This window comes from Rana temporaria, chromosome 7 (genome assembly GCF_905171775.1).
Source record: "Rana temporaria chromosome 7, aRanTem1.1, whole genome shotgun sequence".
NCBI lineage: Eukaryota > Metazoa > Chordata > Amphibia > Anura > Ranidae > Rana > Rana temporaria.
Window position 1 is genome coordinate 23096552 of NC_053495.1, and position 21554 is coordinate 23118105.

Here is a 21554-nt window from a genome sequence, read left to right on the forward strand (position 1 = left end):
TGCTGAACAGGTGGATCCACTTGAAAGTCCACCTTGTGTGAAAGGGGTCTTCGCCCCCCCATTCACATAGGCGTGATTTGTCACGCAATTTTATTGCAGTCTATTGTCAGAAACGGCATTGTCCTAATTGATGCGACACTGACTTTGTGGCACCGATTTCTAAAAGTACTTCCTGCATTGCTTTTGTCAAATTTGTGAATCCGCACAGATGTCTGTCAAGTCGCCCCCGAAACTCTCACTGAAATGCGGATTTAAAATGAACTCACACGATTTCAAGCCCGCCTTCAGTGTGAACAAGGGCTAAGTCCTAGGGCCAGATTCTCGTAGATCCCGCGTAGTGTAAGCCATTTACACTACGCCACCGCAACTTACTGGAGCAAGTGCCGTATTCCCCAAGCACTTGCTCCGTAATTTGCGGCGGCGTAGTGTAAATGGCCCGGCGTATGGCCGCGTAATTCAAAGGGGGCGGCTTGTATTCAAATTAAGCGCGCCCCCGCGCCGATTGAACTGTGAATGCGCCGGGCTGAAAAATAGCCCAGTGCGCATGCTCCAGCTCACGACGGAAAACGTCAATGACGCCGACGTGAGCATCATTGACGTAAAGTCGTATTCAAGAACGACTTACGAAAACAACGTAACCGACGGAAAATGCCGACGCGGACCCGACACCATACTTAACATGGCATACGGCGGACTGGCGTAAGGTTACCCCTCATATAGCAGGGGTAACCTTACGCTTACGGAAACGATGTACGCGACGACTACGCGACGCAAATTCGTTCGGGAATCGGCGTATCAGGCTCATTTGCATAAACAAATGAGAACTGAACGTAAACGCCACCTAGCGGTCGGCGTCGCATTACATCTAAGATCCGACGGTGTAAGTGACTTACACCTGTCGGATCTTGCCCGTATCTATGCGAAAATGATTCTAGGAATCACTCGCATAGATACTCGGGCTCAGAAACAGAGATACGACGATGTTTCCTGAGTTACACCGTCGTAACTCTTTTGAGAATCTGGCCCCTAGTCTCATTATTTGAGACAACACTCCACAGTTTGGGCCGGATCCACAAAGAAGTTACGTCGGCGTATCTATTGATACGCCGCGTAATTTCTAGGAATGCGCCGGGGTATCTTTGTTTTGTAACAAGATACGCCAGAATGTGGGCTAGATCCGACTGACGTACGTCTTAGTACGCCGTTGGATCTTAGGTGCATATTTACGCTGGCCGCTAGGTGGCATTTCCGTTGATTTCCGCGTAGAGTATGCAAATTAGCTAGATACGCAGATTCTCAGAACGTACGTCCGCCCGGCGCATTTTTTTACGTTGTTTGCGTAAGGCTTTTTTCGGCGTAACGTTACCCCTGGCTCTATGAGGCGTACGCAATGTTAAGTATGTAGGTCGGGACAGCGTCAAATTTTCCTTTGTTTCCGTTGTTTGCGTAAAACGTTTGCGAATAGGGCTTTGCATAAATTACGTTCACGTCGAAAGCATTGACTATTGGCGACGTGATTTCGAGCATGCGCACTGGGATACCCCCATGGACAGCAAATGCGCCGTTAAAAAAAAAAACGTCATTTACGTGGGGTCAAGATTAATTAACATAAAACACGCCCACATCTTAGTCATTTGAATTGCGCGCCCTTACGCCGACACATTTACACTACGCCGCCGTAACTTACGGCGCAAATTCTTTCTGGATACGGAAACTGCGCTCTAAGTTACGGCGGCATAGTGTATCTGAGATACGCTACGCCTGCCTAAAGATAGGCAGATCTTTGTGGATCTGGCCCTTTGTGTTTACATTTGTGTATTGGTTTATTTAGCTTATTCCATGTTCACTGCCCCTTTAAATAATACTTTCAGGCAGCCAAAGCAATGATGAGCCAATCGCCTGGCGCCGGTGACGTCACACGCCCGTGTTGCTATAGCTGCCGCGGCCGCGCGCAGCATCAGAGATAAATGAGTCAGCACGCGGCGGCTGGGTTGATGACGATGCCAGCGAGGGTGGAGCTAAAGCGGCGCTTCCACAGGAAGATGGCGCTCCCCGCGGCTGCGGACCGGCGGCTCAAGTCTGACACCGACGAGCAGCAGCTGTGCCTCAACAACCACCGGGATGACCTAGGGGACCTGGAGCTGCCGCAAGAGGTCGAGAGCGAGGGCATCCCGCTACACACGACCTGGACCTTCTGGTTGGACAGGTAACCGGGGAAGGAAAAAGGGGGGAGGATGGGGTACGAGGATCCTATCCTCCGGTGACGTGAGTGGTGGGTGAGCTCCGTGATGTTTGAGAGACCGCTCTGGTGTTCTACCTTCCCCCACTGTGCAACCCCTAATGTGTCCCCTATGTGTCCTGGTATCCCCCCACTGTGCAACCCCCTAACGTGTCCCCTCTGGGTTCTGGTAAACTGTGCAACACCCTAACGTGTCCTGGTATCCCCCCCCCCCACTGTGCAACCCCTAATGTGTCCCCTATGTGTCCTGGTATCCCCCTAATGTGTCCTGGTATCCCCCCCCCCACTGTGCAACCCCTAATGTATCCCCCCACTGTGCAACACCCTAACGTGTCCCCTCTGGGTTCTGGTAAACTGTGCAACACCCTAATGTGTCCTGGTATTCCCCCCCCCTCCCTTACTGTGCAATCCACTGTGTCCCCTCTGGGTTCTGGTATCCCCCCCCTCCCACTGTGCAACCCCCTAATGTGTCCCCTCTGTGTCCTGGTATCCCTCCCTTCCCCCCCCACTGTACAACCTCTGGGTCCTGGTATCCCCCCTAATGTGTCCCCTCTGTGTCCTGGTATCCCTCCCTCCCCCCCCCCACTGTGCAACCCCCTGTGTCCCCTCTGGGTCCTGGTATCCCCCCTAATGTGTCCCCTCTGTGTCCTGGTATCCCTCCCTCCCCCCCCCCCACTGTGCAACCCCCTGTGTCCCCTCTGGGTCCTGGTATCCCTCCCCCCACTGTGAAACACCCTAATGTGTCCCCTCTGGGCCCTGGTATCCCCCCTGTGTTTCCTGTGTCCTGGTAATCCCCCTCCCCACTGTGCAACTCCCTAATGTGTCCCCTCTGGGTCCTGGTATCCCTCAGCCCCCCCCCCCCCCCCACCACTGTGCAAACCCCTTCTGTGTCCTTGTATCCCTCCCTGTGCACCTCATGTGTCCCCCCACTGTAAAACTCCCTAATGTGTTCTGGTATCCCTTCCCCTGCTATGCAACTCCCTAATTTGACCTCCCCACCCTGATGTGTAACCCTAAGTTCCTGGTATCCCTTGCCCAACCCCCTAATGTGTGTGTCCTGGTAAATCCCCCTGCCACCTGTGCAACCCGCTAGTGTGTCCTTGTGTATACCCCCCCCCCCCCTGTGCAACCCGCTAATGTGTCTTCGTATCCATTCCCTCCCACACTGTGCAATCCCCTGTGTCCCCTTTGTATCCTGATATCCCCCCCCCCCCCTCATCGTGCTCCCACTGCCTTGATATCCCTCATCCCACCCTTGTGTCTTGGCACACCCCCCCCCCCCCTCCACTCTGCAACCCCCTAATGTAACGTTTTGGAGCCATACAGGACCCCTTCCTCGGGCCATCACATGCCTGAGGAAAGGGGTCCTGCTTGACTCCGAAAGTTGCACTACCTGTTCTGTGATCGTGCATCAATAAAACAATAGTTTGGATGTTACTTCCTGTGGTGTGCTGGCAAATATCCTCATTGTGGCTTCCTGATCCAGTTTCCAGCTGGTGGTTGCTGCAGCACCCAAATCTTCTAGAGTTTTGTCCAGGAATGTGTGCGATGGGAATATAGAGTATTATCCCCCTTGTGTGTGTCCCCCCCCCCCGTCTCCTTGTATCCCCTCCCACTTTGCAACCCCCCCTAATGCATCCCCTCAATGTGCTGGTATCCCCCTCCTCCAGTGTGCCACCCCTTAATGTGTCCTGACATCCCCAGCCTCCACTGTATAACCCCCAAATGTGTCCCCTCTCCTCCACTGTGCTAGCCCTAATATGTCCTGACACCCACCTTCCCATTATCTGAAATCCCTCCAGTGCACCCCCCCTTTCTTTGTTGCTTCTCCACCTTTGTGTTCTATAGTGTTTTCTGTCCTGTGCCCCTTGTTCAGTCCCTTTGCATGGTCCCCTTTCACTCTGACCCCCTCCCCCATACCTCTTTGCTGTATGTGCCAGCTAGCTGTCCCTGTATGTGCAGCTTCACTCAGTTCTACCCCCCCCCCCCCCCCATTTCCCATGTCCCTGCCTCTGTGCTGTGTATCTTTGATTGTTTACCAGCTTCTCATTGTGTCTCTTGTTACCCCGTTTCCCAGCATCACTATCTATAGCCCAGCTCCTTTCCTTGTATTTCCCATCCTATGCTGTTAATCATTAACAAACATCTGAGGTTATATTGTATACAAATGGCCAACAAATTAGAAGTTCCTTGGAACAGACTCCTAATTCTCACATTCCTGACACCGTCACTCGGCCTCATCCCAGTAGAGCAGGAAAGTTGAGTTGGCCGTGGTGTTCAGATCTTTGCCTGCCTGACTGTTCTGCCAGCCGGTGGGCACAGGCTGACCGTACAATGTTCTCAATGTTTGCACAGACCTGTCCCAGTTCCGATTTGATCAGAGGGATTTTCTAAAGGGATTTTCCAGCATGCTGTAAAATGGCTTGCAGCAAGTATTCTGTCCCTTTAACCACTTAAGACCCGGACCTTTATGCAGGTAAAGGACCAGGCCAGTTTTTGCGATTCGGCACTGCGTCGCTTTAACATGACAATTGCGTGGTCGTGCAATGTGGCTCCCAAACAAAATTGGTGTGTTTCCCCCCCCCCACAAATGGCTTTCTTTTGGTGGTATTTGATCACCTCTGCGGTTTTTATTTTTTGCGCTATAAACAAAAATAGAGCGACAATTTTGAAAAAAATTCAATATTTTTTACATTTTGCTATAATAAATATCCCCCAAAAAGATATAAAACGTTTTTTTTCCCTCAGTTTAGGCCGATACATATTCTTCTACCTATTTTTGGTAAAGAAAATCGCAATAGGCATTTATCGATTGGTTTGCGCAAAATTTATAGCGTTTACAAAATAGGGGGTAGTTTTATTGCATTTTTATAATTTTTTTTTTTATTTTTTTTTTTACTACTAATGGCGGCGATCAGCGTTTTTTGTGACTGCGACGTTATGGCGGACACATCGGACAATGTTGACCCATTTTTGGGACCGTTGTCATTTTCACAGCAAAAAATGCTATAAAATGCACTGTTTACTGTGAAAATGACAATTGCAGTTTATGAGTTAACCACTAGGGGTTGTGACCTCATATGTGTTTATAACTGTAGGGGCGCAGGGCTGGACGTGTCTATTCCCTGATATATGGAAAGGCGATCAGTGACATTGCCACTGAAGAACGAGGAAGGTTTGTTTACACACCTCTCCCCGTTCTTCAGCTCCTGTGACCGATCGCGGGACACCGGCGGCGATCGGGTCACGGAGCTTCGGACCGGGGCCCGCGACCCACAGCTGGGCACTTAAAGGACGTACCGGTATGTGCCTGTGCCATTCTGCTGATGTAAATGTGCAGGAGGCGGTCCTTAAGTGGTTAATAAACATAAAAAAAGTCTGGAACTCTGCTTTAAACTGGAATGTGGATATGTATTAAAAGATGAAGAAGCTGCATACTTGGTGATTTAAAATCAGCTGCTGGATGTGCTTCAAGTAATAAACCTTCAGTTTTAATGGCTAACCCCACCTTTTAAAGCGGTTGTAAAACCTGCATATAATTTTATTTTTACACCTGCAAGGAAAAAGCCATAATGAGCTAGTATGCACCGCATATTAGCTCATTATGAAATACTTGCCTCGGAACGAGGTAGGGAACTTACCTGGTCCACGCCGAGCATGTCTTCCGGGTATCGCCGCTCCAGCGCTGTGATTGGCTGGAGCCACAATGACGTCACTCCCGCGCATGCGCGCAGGAGATTTCCTTTCCGGCATGGGTCGGCGGGGCCGGCCCTTCAGCCGAGGATCAGCGGCGCATTGCGAGGGGAATATCTCCTAAACCGTACAGGTTTAGGAGATATTCTTTATACCTACAGGAAAGCCTTATTATAGACTTGCCTGTAGGCAAAAGTCAAAGTGGGTTTACAACCACTTTACAACAATGTTGCACCCATATTTAGCAGATTTACCAAAACTGAGGACCTACCAAAAAAATTCTATTTATATCTAGTTAGGCAGACTCTAATACTTAGGGGGTTATTTACGAAAGGCAAATGCACTTGAAATTGCAGTCGCTGTAGATCTGAGGGGGACATGCAAGGAAAAGCAGCATTTTAACTTGCACATGATTGGATGATAAAAATGTGCAGAGCTTCCCCCTCATTTCAGATCTACCCCTCAGATTTAACAGCGACTGAACTTCCAAGTGCAATTTCAAGTGCACTTGTATTGCAGTAGATTTGCCTTTAGTAAATAACCCTCATAGTTGGGAAGATTGTACGGCCAGACTAGTGTATGGCCAGTTATAGGATGACCATGCATGCACTAATGCAAAGACTGGAAATAAAGTGCTAGTCACTGCACATTTTCCAAGGCTTCATTGTTGTAATTGATCAATTTGGTTACATTTTGTTTTTTCAGTTCTTCCATGCAAGAATTTTTTGCACAATGTAGTCCTTTGTCAACCATATATTGTAACAGCCTCTGGTGCTGAAGGTTGCATTGTTTATGGTCATTTCACGCGTGGCTTCTCTTTCAGGGCCCATATTTCCTTATTTTGTGTGTTTATTTATTTTTACTGCCCAAGTATCAAAGGTGGCATTTCTCAACCTTTTTTTCAGTCCTGGCACCCTTTTAAAAATGTATGCGAAATCTCGAGACAGCCCTCTAAAATACTTTTCGCATATTCGTGAGACATCTGGGCCTGGGATAATGCACATTGATCCAATGCTTAATCATCATCTACGTGACTCTGTTGGTGTGATTAATAAAAGGGCAATCGGTTTTTCTTTGAGCAAGCGGCGGTGCCCGTGTGAATGGGGCCTTGCTACACTCACTTCGGGTGCACTCTGGTTAGTCTGAGTAAGGCCCCTTTCACACAGGGCGGATCAGTAATGATCCGCCCCGTGCACCTCCGCTTGCTCAGCGGGGATCGCTCCCTTGATCCCCGCTGAGCCGGCGGATGACAGGGCGGTCCCCGCACACTGTGCAGGGACCGCCCTGTCTTTTCTTTGCTCTCCCCTATGGGGGATCGGATGAACACGGACCGTCTGTCTGTGTTCACCCGATCCGCCAAACGGATGAAAAAGTAGGTTTTTCCTCCATCACTTTGGCGGGTCGGATGTCAGCGGGCATGTCAAATCCACGGCTCCAAAGAGGAGCACGGAGCGCGCCCGTTCAGGTTCGCAAAAAAGAACTGGCAGGCGGACCTGAACGGGCCGCCCATGTGAAAGAGCCCTAACATTTTTTTAGTATTGACCCATAGTGCTGCAGGTAAAATGTGGTGGTTTGTGATCTTAATTATGAAAATAAACAAACAGGATGTATACAACAAAGTAGTGTTTGCAAACATGCGGAGTGACGTGCCCAGGGTACGTAGTGGGCATGTCTGTGTTCCCTTAATATACATGCAGCTAAAAATATCCTGTCATTGCTGACCTATTTCGAAATTTGCAGCATACAGACTGACATCAATGCCCATTACATCCATTCACATGACGGCTGGCAAGCTCATTATACAGTCACAATTTGTAGACCCAATAGTTTGCTGCTTTTTGAACCAAAATGCACTGGCCAGTCTTTTGATCCCCAATATTGTATATCTGATAATATTGTGGATCACATACATGCTTTTGTATATAATGGGATCACACTAGACTGTTGCTGATATAATTGCACACTGGTCCGTTCGTCCCCATCTCTTCTCTTACCTTCTCAGCTTCACACCATGTGGCACAGCCAGGGACTGCCGGCTCCTCTGCTCTGTTGTGGGTGGGACTGAAGGAGGGAATGACATGTTGAGGCGTGCCGTGCTCAGAACCTCATTGGCTGGAAGCGCCTGGCACACTGTTGGCAGCCAGGCTGCAGCCTAATCGTATTGGCAGGGTCTGGTGGTGGCAAACATCAACCAATCCAGTTTGTGGCCAGGTAGCACAGAGATGACTGTCCATGTGAGGCCTGCACTTGAATGATCCCATGGCACACCTGCAATTCTCCTGCTGCAGTTTGAGAAACACTGGCTTAAAGGTATAAATTTCCCTGTTGATGTGCTACATCTAGCCTGTCCCTAATCACCAAGGGGACAAGACAACTTCTGTTCTAGGTCACATGCTGTGTCCTTCCAATCTAATTGGCTCTCACCTGCACTAGACCCAGGGATTGTGGGATATATAGTTTCTTAAGCTGGCCACATATATTATACAATTTTCTCATACTATTGCCTTTAAATTTACCTTCAGATATGTAGCACAAGGGGCAGCCTGATTGCATACATATTGAAAGGGTTTGGCCTCATGGTTTTAGTACAACTAAAGAAATTGTAAAAGTAAACTGTATAAGGTATGACCAGCCTTATAGTTCTTGGACTAGAGGTTATGCATTAACCATTGCAGTGCCTTACCGCTTGCCTTGTTTCTGAAAATGGCTTCACTCTTTAGCTGGGATGAACTTTGAGATTTGTAGTGTGAATAGAGCAGCGTACATGACCACGACAAACGCACACTACTCATTCCAATGGATTTGGTGCTGAAGCATTACAAGGAGACAGAAAATTGCAGTAGTGGATGTGTAGATTATTTTGGAGAATATTTTTTTTGTCACTTTATATCCCTGCCCCCTTTCATTTATCCATCATATGCCAAAGCCTCTAAAGCCCACATTGAGGGTCTGACATTTGATTGAATGAAAATGGATAAGACTTGATCTCAACTTGGAGAGGAGCTTGAACCTGGGCCTATAATCCAGCAGGGCTCCAATGGAAGTCTGGTGGAAGATCAACTCCATAGGATTTACTGGAGTGTGAATAGCACATGTGCAAGTCCAGAAGATTTTGACAAGCATCTGTGTTTTTGGAACCCTCACCCAGATGCTTGTTGTTGCAAGGCAACTGAATTCCAGTGGTGTTGCCTTAGCTTTTGACCTGGTTCATGTTTAAAGTGTTTGGCTTTGTGGTCTAGCAGCTAATGTGTCCTGGATGCAAATTGCACTAGAGACATTGTTTGCGTAGTGCCTACATTTAGATTTAGGCTAGGTGTCGCAAAAATTGCATGAGAAATTTCTCACCGACCTCAAACATCAGTGAGCCAAATTTTTGGTTTTATTGCAAAGTGTAGCGGTTTTATACATTCTTTAGAATGGATCGCCCATTAGTCAATAACGGATAGGAAGGGCGGCAAAGTATCTGCCTGGTAAACTTTCAATTTTGATTGGTGTTTCTTAAACGACTCATCAAGCAGTGTTTGCAACCCTTGGAAGACAATGGGACAATTGCGTAGAATTGGCTAGGCATTTTATAGACTGTAAACTATTGGCAATTGTTCCTATTATGTTGGAGAAAACATTAGATCACTTCGCTAGCAGCTTGGCCTTGCTTTTAATGGTTGGGTGCTTTTTAGAACAATTGTTTGACTTTGTCTGTCATCAAAAAGGGGTGCGAGGCGTAATGCCACATTTTGCTGAAATATCAGCGATCTAAACAGTCCCCTGATGTGTCGCTTTTGAGACAAAGAATGCCTCTGCTGCACAGAATGAATAAACAGAAATGGCTTTGTGCAGAGTTTCCTGTTCATAAATTTGAAGCATAGCAAGCACAGTTTACTGTTCGGTTATGAATCGGCCCAGAGAGTGATTGGTAACTGATCACTTGCTGTTCAGTTAGAAAGCTGGGGTTGGTAAATTGCCTATTTACCAGCTCCTTCCCCCACTTTCCATCCTGAAGATCCCTTGCAGCAACCAGCTGGATAGGGAGAGGGGTTGCTGACCCCCGCTTCAGACTTCTCTGGTCTTTTGACCTGTGTGCTTGTCAGTGTACAGTATTCAAATGGGGACATCACTATGGCAACTAGCTTTTTCAAAATGAGTTTAAAAAGCCATTAAACTGTAGATTAGCTTTTTGTCTATGGCAGCAGACGCCCCCTGGACAAATGCACTGGAGGAGAGATCTGTTGAACAGGTTTGGATACCTTTTTGTGATCTTTGTTTTGTTTTTTACCCTGAAGAGAAGTCAGACTGTACATGTCTGCCTGCGCCCCCTCCTCCCTGTCCTACTTGCCATAAATCTATACTCCTGTCCTGTGTGGGGCTACACATAACATGGAGTAATATAGATGACGTTCACAGGCTGAGGGTTTTTTCCCTGCACTAATACAGGAGGTGTTGCTAGACAGATCACCAAGTGAAAATCAAGGGGAGGGAGCCTCAATCCAAAAATGTTGTTTTAATTTATGGCAAAAAACAATATGAACATCCCCACTAAAGTGTTCCGATTTGTGATTTGCCTTCACTTTGATCACCAGGTACAGAGCAGCTCCAGTTGGCTCTGTATTTTGTTTTCTGACCTGTCTGATGGCTTAGATCAAAGACCTTTATGGGTTCAATGACAGCCCTTGTTTTGTAAACCAGACAGTTGCAGTACATGGCAGTAGTAAAGTGGTTAATTGGGACATGGTTTACAGGAAGACCTGCGTACGTGAGCACTTACTGACAGCCAGACGATAGACATGCACATTTGCCCTCCCTTGTATAGCTAGTTTCACTTTCTATTGTCTAGTTAACTGCAGGAAAATGGTCCTTTAATGTGTATACACTATGGTTGGGTTCAAGTCCTGAAAAATGCTTAACTAGTGACATAGCACTGAAATTATTGATCATTAACCTATATTGGCATGTAAACCCTTTGGACGTCATCCAAGGGTATTTTTAGTTTTGGGTGGCATACTTAAATTACCAGTTGCCCTTCCTTCCCAGCTATAAATGCCTATGTAATTATGTTTGCTCATTTTCGTTGTATGATTCAGACAGCTGTAGGATCTCTGACATACCTGTTCTCAGATTAGTGCTTTAAATTTTAATTGTATCAATGTGGAATTTGGGTTTTAAAGCAGATGTAATGTCTTTGAAAAAGTGCCAACAGGTAGGTTTTTTTAATGACAAGACTGAAGGTCCTTTCAAAAAAAATTTTTATCAGTTCAATCTGTCAGTTTTTCTGGCAGGCCTGATCTGAAGGTCCAACTTGTCCTATAGGTACAGAAATGGCAATTCTCTAACTTTCCTGCTTTATTGGAGGGGGGGACACGATTGGCTGGAGTTGGGCTTTAGTTGGCTGTGCAGTCTGTTCTAACCTCCTTCCTTGTAATTTTTCTTTAGGTCTCTTCCTGGGACAACTGCAGCAGAATGTGAATCAAACCTGAAGAAGATATACACGGTGCACACGGTACAGGTGGGTATTAATAGGAAAATCGTGTACCACAATCTCTGCACAAATTTTGATGTGATTTGTTTTATCCTAAAAAAAAAAAAAATCACAAATATGATTACTTTCCTGGTACACTTCTATCCCAGTGCTTAACTTGCTTTTCATGTGAGCCAATCTCTATTGGCCAGATTAAAAGTCCAATTGAACCTGTGTTTTAATGGGCAAGATACATTCAGGATGGCTTAAAAGTGTAGGAATCCTGTGCTGGCAGCACACTGGGCATCAGACCACAAAACCTGCAAACTGCATAATGTTACTCGGTGATCGATTGTTGTAGTATTTGGGAGGCATGTTGGATCACTGGAGGTCTAGACTGATGCAGTCTGTAGGAGAGCATCAATCTGGTTTTCCATCATGCAGGGCTTTTTGATGAAGTATTAAGGCTCGAACATCCTGAGGCCACATGAAAACCTTTGGGGCCCTTGCGAACAGTCTTACATAGGGGTTGACAGACCAGTGAATGGCCAAAAATTCTGTCTAAAATTAAAATCCGACACGTTGTGTGCATCTTCTACAGACGCAAGTTCATCCCGTTGCTCTCCAAGGCTCCTTTCACACGGGCTTGTCCATGTACAGACTCTGCTTTGCTCAGCAGGGATTGATCCCCTGAGCAGGCAGGTGACTGGTCCGTCTCTGTACACTGCAGAGATGGACCTGTCAAAGCCCCGCTGTCCTCTATGGAGATCGGATGAAAACAGACAGCCTGTCTATTTCATCCGATGCTCCAGCCGGATTGAATATGGGGGTTTCCATCTTTCTGGATTTCAATGAGATGATCAGATATCGGCAGACATGTCACCGCCGCTCCATATGAGTGCATGGAGTGTCCGATCAGGGCTGCCTGAAAAACTGACAGGTGGACCTGATCGGAAAGCCTGTGTGAAAGGGGCCTAAAAGCACTGAAGGATACAAAGTTTCTCATCTCGCTTTCAGTGCTGAATGTTGATCAACATTACCGGTGTTAAATATTGAATCCCCATCAGATAATGCCATAGACAATCTTCGCATGCACAGGATGCAATCGTCAGAATGTGATCGGATTCTGCCTGCCTCTCTGCTCTCATGCAGGAGAATTGACTGATCACATTACAGGCAGATTTCAGTGTTTTGCACGATTCTCCCTTTGCAGATCAGATGATGCCTCTGACTATCTGCAAAGATCTTTGGAGGAATTATCTGACGGGATGCAATTTCTGATGGAACACTTTTTTTTCCGGCTGTGATCAGGAGAACTGCTTTGCATGAATTTTGGAAATGCTGGATTAAATCGGTGGGGATTGAATCGATCGCAATTTTTTTTGTTTTACGATTGTGCAGGTCTGCCCTTTGTGATGTTACTTTAAAATCTTCAGTGGACACATGACTGAATAAACTAAGAGGGGTGGGGGAGTTTGCGCAGTATCTGCTCACAGTACAATGCGCTGTAGTGGAACATACGCAGCAACCCAGTTTCTGTGTGTAACACTTAAGGTTCAGTTTTTTTTTTTTTTTTTAATAGTGGCTGGGTAGCTTTGTCAGTCTGGAGCTGGAGAAAAGTTCACAGGGAAATGGCACAACTTTAAACTTTTAATTGATCATGTGTGCATATTTTAGAAATTTTTATTTTTTCCTGAGAAATCCCTGAAGCTGAATTCCTGGATTTCAGACACTTTGTAAAAAGTGAAGGAACACTGAGTTAAGTCCAAGGAGCTGCATGACCTCTGGGGCTTATCTCCATTTAGGTTTAAGTTTTTTTGCTCTGATGGGAGAAAAGTGCAGAACAGCCATGCATGGCTACCCATTCACAGAAGCCTTGGTATTTTGTGAATGTGTTCACCTAATACCAGTGCTTCTGTGAATGGGCAGGACGGCAGTTATAGCAGCTGCAGCGTCTCTCCATTTCAAGATGCATAGCTTGGAAATACAGCGATGGCTGTCTTCCAAGAGTACTATAAAGCTGTTAAATATAGAGATAAGCTTGTGCACCTTGCTGGAGACTTTCTCAAATCCGCAGGGGTGGGCAGGCAGGGCAAACCATGCTGTCCCAGGCATCATGGCTTGGGTGAGAGCCTGCTGCTGGGCCCACCAAGAAGCGGACCCCAAGAGTTTCAGGGCTGCTCTGTGCAAAACAATTGAACCCAGTGGTATGTTTTTTTTAAATAAAAAGGTTAAGTATTGGGCCAGCCTGCAAACTAAGCTTGCATCCTTATGGTGCTACTCAAGAAGTCTACAAGAGTAGGATAAACTTATCTGCAACCTCAATTCTCATGTCGGTTTTTTATGTTTTTTAATACTTAAAATCAAGAGCTATCTTTGTCCTTGTTCTGTTGCAGCGTTTCTGGAGTGTTTATAACAACATTCCTCCTGTGACAAACCTACCTCTAAGATGTAGCTACCACTTAATGAGGGGAGAAAGGAAACCACTATGGTAAGTTTTAACTGTTTGCCTTTTTTGTCTGCACAGCAGCAGGTCTGGTGTTTAAAGGGGTTCTTTACAAAGTGAGCTCATTAAGTTATAGTTGACAAATTAAATTTAGATCTCTGCTTGGTTGGCTCCCTGGTGTCATCTCAATTTCACCTTTTTGTTTCAGGGAGGAAGAATGCAACGCTAAGGGAGGGGTATGGAAAATGAAAGTTTCTAAAGACAGCACAGTACGTATGCCCTGTTTTTTTTTTATCAAAATGCTTTGTGATTTATTTCCAGTAAAATCATATATTGCTGTATTTGAGTCCCTAGAGTAAAACATTTTTTTATCCATAAAGACTTTATTGAGAAAAAAGGGAACAATGTTGCATATAAAACGGCATCATCAACATATGACAAGCGAACACAAGAGGAGCTACATTGCATTGCTACACAGATCTAGGCACAAACAAAACATGTATGACAAAATTCACAAATTACTTAACAAATTACTTAACTTATGACCAACTGGCTCCTTGACCACATAATTGGGTCCTATATCTGTCACTGAGGTCCTCCTGTTACGAACAGGGTGGATGGGTTGGTTCAAAACCACCCCTAGAGTAAATTTAATCTACAGAGCTTGTAGTGGTGTTTTGGTCATTACAAAAACCTTGCTGCAGACTTCGTGCAACACTTGAAATGTTAATACTTTAAGGAATCCTAGCATGAGAAGCATGGAGGCTGCCGCTATAACCCCTCGTTTTATCAGTTACCTAGATGTCGCGCTCGCCCACCCTCTGGTTTTAGCCAAAAAAGTGTAACTTGGTCAATTTTTTATTTTATTTTTTAGTTAAGGCAGTGCTCACAATCTCTGCCAGCCCCTCTGCTAGAATAACTTGTAGTTTACAGTTTAAAAAAATAATAATCAACCTTATTTCTACTCGCTGATCAACGGCCATGTAACTGCCCATCACCCACTTCCTGTGTGTAGTACGGAAGGAGGGGCTGAGATCTCCCTCTGACCGGCGGTCACATGACCTCCCTCTGTATTGCATAGATTGCGGGAAGAGGGTGACGGGCAATCACGTGACCTCTGATTGGCAAGCAGCAGTAAGGGCTTTATAAGATACATTTTATTCAACATACACTGTATACTACATGTTATCCAAACAGAGGGGTTGGCAGTGAATGTGAGCAGTAACTCTGCACTGTTCAGAATGGTGCTAGAAGGGGAGGGCAGCTTATGCAGAGCTGGTAGGAAAGGGAAGGAGTGGACAGGGGAGAGCTGCAGGTGACTGAGGCATGTAAACTGACCATGGTGTCAGGGATCAGCAGCCATGGTCAAACTGTGGTCTGTTTACAGGGGAGGGCAGGATCAGCCAGGTATTTTAGGTGATTGGGCCAAATTAAAGCATAACGGTGCTTGTGCAATGTAAAGCAACTTTTTTTTTTTTTTTGCTTTAAAAAAAAACCCTCAGGTTTTGTCTCTGCTAGATTCTTCCTCCTTTGTGAAGGTGACCATTATCACTGAAGCAGCCGGTAAAGGAAAATCTGAAACCGTTATGTTCAATCTCTTGTATCTTATTAAATGTGGAGTGTTGGCATACAACATATCAAAACACCAGACATTTGCCCTGACAATCTGGAGCAAGTACAAAATAAGAGAAAGAAAGGCACAGAAAACAGACAAATTAAAGTGGATTGTGCAAAAGAAATGAAGCAATATTCCAAAACAAGGACATTTCAAAGAGGCTGGTAGGAGTGGTACAAAATTAAAATGGGCCAGAATACCAGGAAGATAATGACAAGTGTTGGAATACAATTCGGTCAATCTTGAAATGGGGCAATAAACATGTCTATAGACTCTCGACCACCCCTAAATTCTATCACCAAACTGGCTAGCAGAAACGAACTATAAAGCCCTGCCAGGGTCAAAAGGGGAAGAATAGGCAAAAAAGAGAACCCAAGGAGGGGGTGCCTTAAGGCACAGGAGGCATCTAAAAACCAAGCTTTAGAAGTCAAACAATCGGTGTGCTCCAATGTTTACAAATTGGCCAGAATCTTCAGCACTTGTCACACCTGCAGACTATAGTTTTAGATCTGTAGACTCGAGTCCCTAAGGCACCCGACACATGTACAGCCAGACCTGATGAGGATTCATATGGAGAGGCTGTAAACATTCAAGCAAGCAGTGACTGCTGAAGGATGCAAGATGTAGGGAAGTTTTGGTGCCGATTTTCAGAAGCGCTAAGGAGTGGATTGGTAAGATGCATATCTCGGCTCAGAGCCAAACCAGGGTCAGCATTACAGCTGGGCAACCAGAATTTCCAAAGGGGTTGAAGGCAGCCTCTGAACTTCCTTCATGACCTTTTTTTTTTTTTTTTTTTTTTTTTTTTTTTCTTTAATGCAGTCTTGGTTCATAAGCATTTGTCAGCTTCTGCCTTGAATTCGTTGCAGAGACTGTGGTAGGCACAGCGAAGGACCCTTGATTACAGTTGCTATAAAAATTGGAATGGTCATTGGCGACCATGCAGCAATGAGCTCAAATGGAATTTCAGCTGTTGGCACTATGTATTGACTATAAAGTTCTTCCCACTTTCTTTGCATGAAGGTCTTAGTATTTTTACCCATTTTTTGTTTTGCAGGCATTGGTTTGGAAAGAATTGTTGCTAGCTACTATTGGAGAGCAGTTTACAGATCACTGTTCAACAGGTAAATGAGACCCAATCTTGCTATATATCTTTGAAATTGTGACAGTGTTTTGAAAACTTTTGATCTTAAGCCAAAGCGTCCTGTTCCTGATAACAAATAGACGTGACAGCACTACCAGTTCTTTTCAGATGACTTATTTCAGTAAGTATAGAGCATGGGCATGTGTCCCAAACTGAATAACTGCTCTACCTGGTAAAGAAGCTAGTATATTCTTGCCTCTCCTCCTGATCACTGCTCTGCTGAACACATTTCTCTTAAGCTGTAATTTAGCCAATTTGTAAAATGTGCTGGCATACTGCGAGTTAAGTCCAACAAGGTGCATGCCATCTTGTGGACTTCTCGTTGACTTGCATCTGACAGCTGTGCTGCAGCAACTCCATAACTATCTCTTCACTCCCAGAGTTCTGACAGGTGTATTTCTTACACAAAGCATCTGAAGAGGGTTGCAAGGCCAAGCTGCGCTGTCTGTGGCTTCATGGATGCACCACTCGGGAGCACGCACTGTGCCACCATAGCAAGCAACTTGCTATGGGAGCACACAGGAGCAGCCAAGATTGCCAGCAGGGGACCTCAGAAGACAAGGTTTAGGGCCCTTTCACACCAAACCTGGTTGTATGCATTTTGAACTGCACTCCAACTACAGACGGCTCAAAATCAAGGTAGCCCTATGGAAGTTCACATTGCAGCGCAGTTACTAAAGTAGAGCATGCTGCATTTTTCCACACTGTAAATGCAGGTAATGCGCTTCATACTCGTTGCACCACGCCCCTTTAATCCAAGAAAGCCAGGCCCAAAAAACATTCAAAAATGCACTGCAAAACGCTTTTAAATGCATGTAAACATGCCATCATGTGCAGGTTCTCATGTGGATGGGCCATAAGGGATGTTCTGTGCAATACCATTGCAGAGCAGGTGAATAGAACATGTGGAGTAGATGGCTGTTTAACATTCACTTTCCTCTGGTGTGTAGGCATGCTTTAGTCTGGTAGGGTGTTTGAATGTCCTAGTTGCAGCATATATTGCATAAATAAGATGGGGGGGGATCTTGCAACACTATAAAGTTGAACCACAGGGTCATTAAATGCATAACTGATTAACAAAAATAAAAAACTATGAGGAGAAATGCATATACCATGCATGAAATGCCCTAACTAGCATCTGATTTATAATTCTGTATCACAAACTTTGACCTAGTACCTGTGTCAATGTAAAGTTGAGCTGGCTCCTTGTCATTGGTATAGTCATGATGGCACTTTCATTCTGGAGGCTTCTAATGCATGTTTCTTTAACAACCTTTAAATCAACTCTTTTAATGCCTTTTGTAACTTATTTTCGTGCTTCCACCCTTTTAGAAGATGAGGTGATTGGTGTCAGTGTGAGTGTACGTGACCGTGAAGATGTTATCCAGGTATGGAATGGAAATGCTACCGTAGTTGGTGAAGCTAAAGTCCTAGAAAAGATCTACGCGCTTCTGCCAAACACAACTTTTAAAGCTGTATTTTATAAACGTAAGTGTTTACTGTCCAAGTTGACAGATCTGATTTATTTGGTTTACAACCTGCTGTCTTATTTTCAGTGACTATTACATCTTGCTTATATGTATATCTATATCACAAATGTTGATGGGTGAACTTCAGTTTGTAGGTGTGCAATCATGCCATGTACAAAATGATCCAGATGGAATTGCTGCACTCGATTTACTGGAAAAAAATAACAAGCCACATGTTCCATGCAAGTGTAACATGGAAGTACAAACTCCTTGCAACTGGTTTTCTGCAGTAATTTGCCATAAAATGTTATTTGATCTTAATCTAAGCCATAACAAACACAATGTGCTTAAGCTGATGACCTACAATTCTAATTTATCTTTACTGAACACACTCATTAAACATTCACTATGCTTTCTTTTGTTGGTATTTGATCAACTCTGGCTTTTTTTTATTTTTTATTGACTGCGACATGTTTGACACATCAGACACTGTTGACACCTTTTTGGGACCATTGTCATTTATATAGTGATCAGTGCCATAAAAATGCACTGATTATGGTATGACACTGGCAGGGAAGGGGGTTAACACAAGGGGCAGTCAAGGGGTTAATTGTGTTCCCTAATGTGTGTTCTAACTGAAGAGTGGTGGGACTGACTAGAGGAAGAGATTGTGACTATACATTGTATGAACACATGATCAGTCTCTTTGCCCCTGAGAGAACCAGGATGTGTGTGTTTACACACATCCCTGTTCTCAACGAGCAATCGTGGGTGCCCAGAGGTCATCACGACCGCCTGGCACTCACATTGGCTCTGGGGACACGCTTCGGGCTAGAGGTGTTTTTAAAGAGCCGACTTGCAGCTACGACGACTTGTGCAGGGGAGCCAGCCTGCCACAGTGTAACTGCAGAGGATGGTTTGGAAGCGGTTAAAGGAAGTAGCGATCAGATGGCTGCCCCTCTAACCACCTTTTTATCAAATTACTTGTACATTTCCTGTTTTTCACAGGATTCATTAAAATGTACTGTAAATTGGGAAAAGGCATGCTTGCAAAAGAGCCTGAATATTTTGGGGCAGTGCAGAGTTCGGCATTCGTGTCTATGGGCGCAAATGCTGGACTCTGGAGCGTGCCTGCAAGGTAACCCCCAGGGAGAGAGCTTCTCCTAGGGGGTTATCTGATGCAGGGAGGACCCCAGAAGACGGTGATCAGGGCCACTCTGTACAAAATGAGCTGCACAGTGGAGGCAAGTATTAAATGCATGTTTTAAAATAAAAATTAAAATGAAACAAGGGTTTACACTTCAAGGTTTGAACGTGCACTTCAGACACAAATTTTGCTATTGCGATATAAATTTGAGTTTTAGTCAGTATTTTGACTGTTTGTTTTTAGTTTTATATTCGACTAAAATGGCATTTGATCGACACATATATTTTTGTCAAAATCGACACTGCCAGGAAGCCTATTTTGAATATGTAGTCTGTCGTAACAAAATTTTATTTTTTTTCTGAAATGTATATGTAAATTTTATCATAAGTTATGAAAAACCTGTATTCAAACCACCCTGGTCTCTCTATTTGCAGCTCACGAAGAGCACCATGCATTCGAAGGTGGCCGTTCAAGACACTAGCAGTGACCTGGCAACAAACATCGCAACCTTTAACCATCAGAGGAAACCACAAATCAGTGTTGCTGGTACACCACCGTACAGTAAAGTGGGTTAGAACCTGGCAAGAAAGTCCAGGAACTGGTTTTAATGCTGAACTACACTGGTCATCTTTTTTAGAAAAGTTTAAGAGCTCCTAAATGGGCAATAGTAAAGTCCAATTCTCATTTTTATTTTTATTCTTGCTTTGGAAACTCTGATGGCTTTGCTGCTATAAAAGAACAAATCTTGCTGCCCTATGAATCTTTAAACAGACTTGATCTGTTAAGTAACTCAGGGCTATTTCTGTGAAGTTTGTAAAGCTGTCTTTTCCTTTAAAAACAAAATGGTTATTTTTGGAAGAGTTTTCCTGCACATAAGTTTCCAAGAAGAATGAACCAGTTTGCTCTACAAAGTACTGTGATAACCCAGCACTTTTTCCCATAATGCTTTGCAGTAATAGATGGAACTCTTTTGACATGAAACTTTTATGCAGAGGTCTGTATGCACAATCATGTTGTAGTACTTGGAAGTTTCCATCGCTGACATTCCTGTGATGGTCCCCCCGCCCCCCCCAACCCAATAGATCACTGCACTGTAATTTAATGAGATCTCATCTTGCGTGGACTGTATTGCACGAGAGTGCCCAATTTTACCTGTTGTGTTTTACCAGCCTATGTAATTTTAAGATGGCGTTCTTGTCAGAAGAAGATCTCTAAATGTGTAGCTATTATTTTAGCAGTTAACTCCTTGGCTTATTTAAATACTTGTCCACTCTAATTGCTAGAACTATTTTTTACAAAGGCAAAGCATTGCCATGTGCCCATTTATTTTCCTGCTTATTTGAGGATCCGTTGTATGTCGCTGACCCCCAGGTTGGGTTCTAGGTGCTCGGCATGCAGTGAATGGGGTTTTGGCAGTGCTTGGCCTTTATAAAGTTGTAGCAGTTGGATTTGCTTTTAAAGGTTCTTAAAGTTTAATATGTCCACTTTAAGGAAGCTTGTCATGGGAAATGTATGACTCTTTCTAAAAATGATTTCTAGATTGCCGGACCCTGAACAAGTATTAAGGAATTCTAGTTCTGATGTATTGAAGCCATACTGTCTGGCAACTAGCCGATTTAGAGGCGGGGGGGGGATGGAACCCCACAATTTTACTCATGACGTTCATTGATGTTCAGCCATCCACTCATTGGCTTCCACTAGAGCTCAAGGCTGTGAAACAAAAGCCCTTACCTGAAATCGGCTAAGCTTCAAGTGACTTATTGAAGGATGTTCTGACCTGTACTAAAACAATGAATTAGAGTTTTAACAGCAGTCCCATTGCATCCAGCCCTTATCAATGTAGATCAGGGGTCTCAAACTGGCGGCCCTCCAGCTGTTTCGAAACTACAAGTCCCATGAGGCATTGCAAGGCTGACAGTTACAAGCATGACTCCCACAGGCAGAGACATGATGGGACTTGTAGTTTCACAACAGCTGGAGGGCCGCCAGTTTGAGACCCCTGATGTAGATGGTTTCAGATAAGTACCGAGGTTTTACACTGCTTTCCTTCAGTGGTTAATAAGCTGAGAATTGTAAATCACTGGCATCCTTTCTGCATTTTTACAGTAGCAAACCTATTTTCTGGAGAAGCTCTTCATTGTGTTCAGAGCAGCTGTGTTCAGGAAATCATTGCAGCCAATCATTGTTCAGTCTACTTTTAATTGCAATGAATTCCGGTGATGCTTCATACACTGCGCTTTTTTTTTTCCTATTAGACTTTTATTTGTAGTAATTTATATGGTATGATTGTAACTTAGCGGATGAATGATGTAACCTCACAGAAGGCAGCCAATGTAGAAGTCCAACAATTGT

At 44.7% G+C, this 21554-nt stretch overlaps 1 protein-coding gene across 1 annotated transcript; it reads left to right on the top strand.

Annotated features, from left to right (window-relative positions):
• Positions 1–1974: 1974 nt before the first annotated feature.
• On the top strand, positions 1975–20641 carry EIF4E3 (eukaryotic translation initiation factor 4E family member 3). Its single transcript, XM_040359071.1, has 7 exons — positions 1975–2206; positions 11360–11432; positions 13781–13875; positions 14039–14099; positions 16500–16566; positions 17919–18074; positions 19637–20641. Exons 1-7 carry the CDS (start codon positions 1995–1997, stop codon positions 19681–19683), a joined length of 711 nt encoding a protein of 236 aa, XP_040215005.1. The 5' UTR covers positions 1975–1994; the 3' UTR covers positions 19684–20641.
• Positions 20642–21554: the final 913 nt, after the last annotated feature.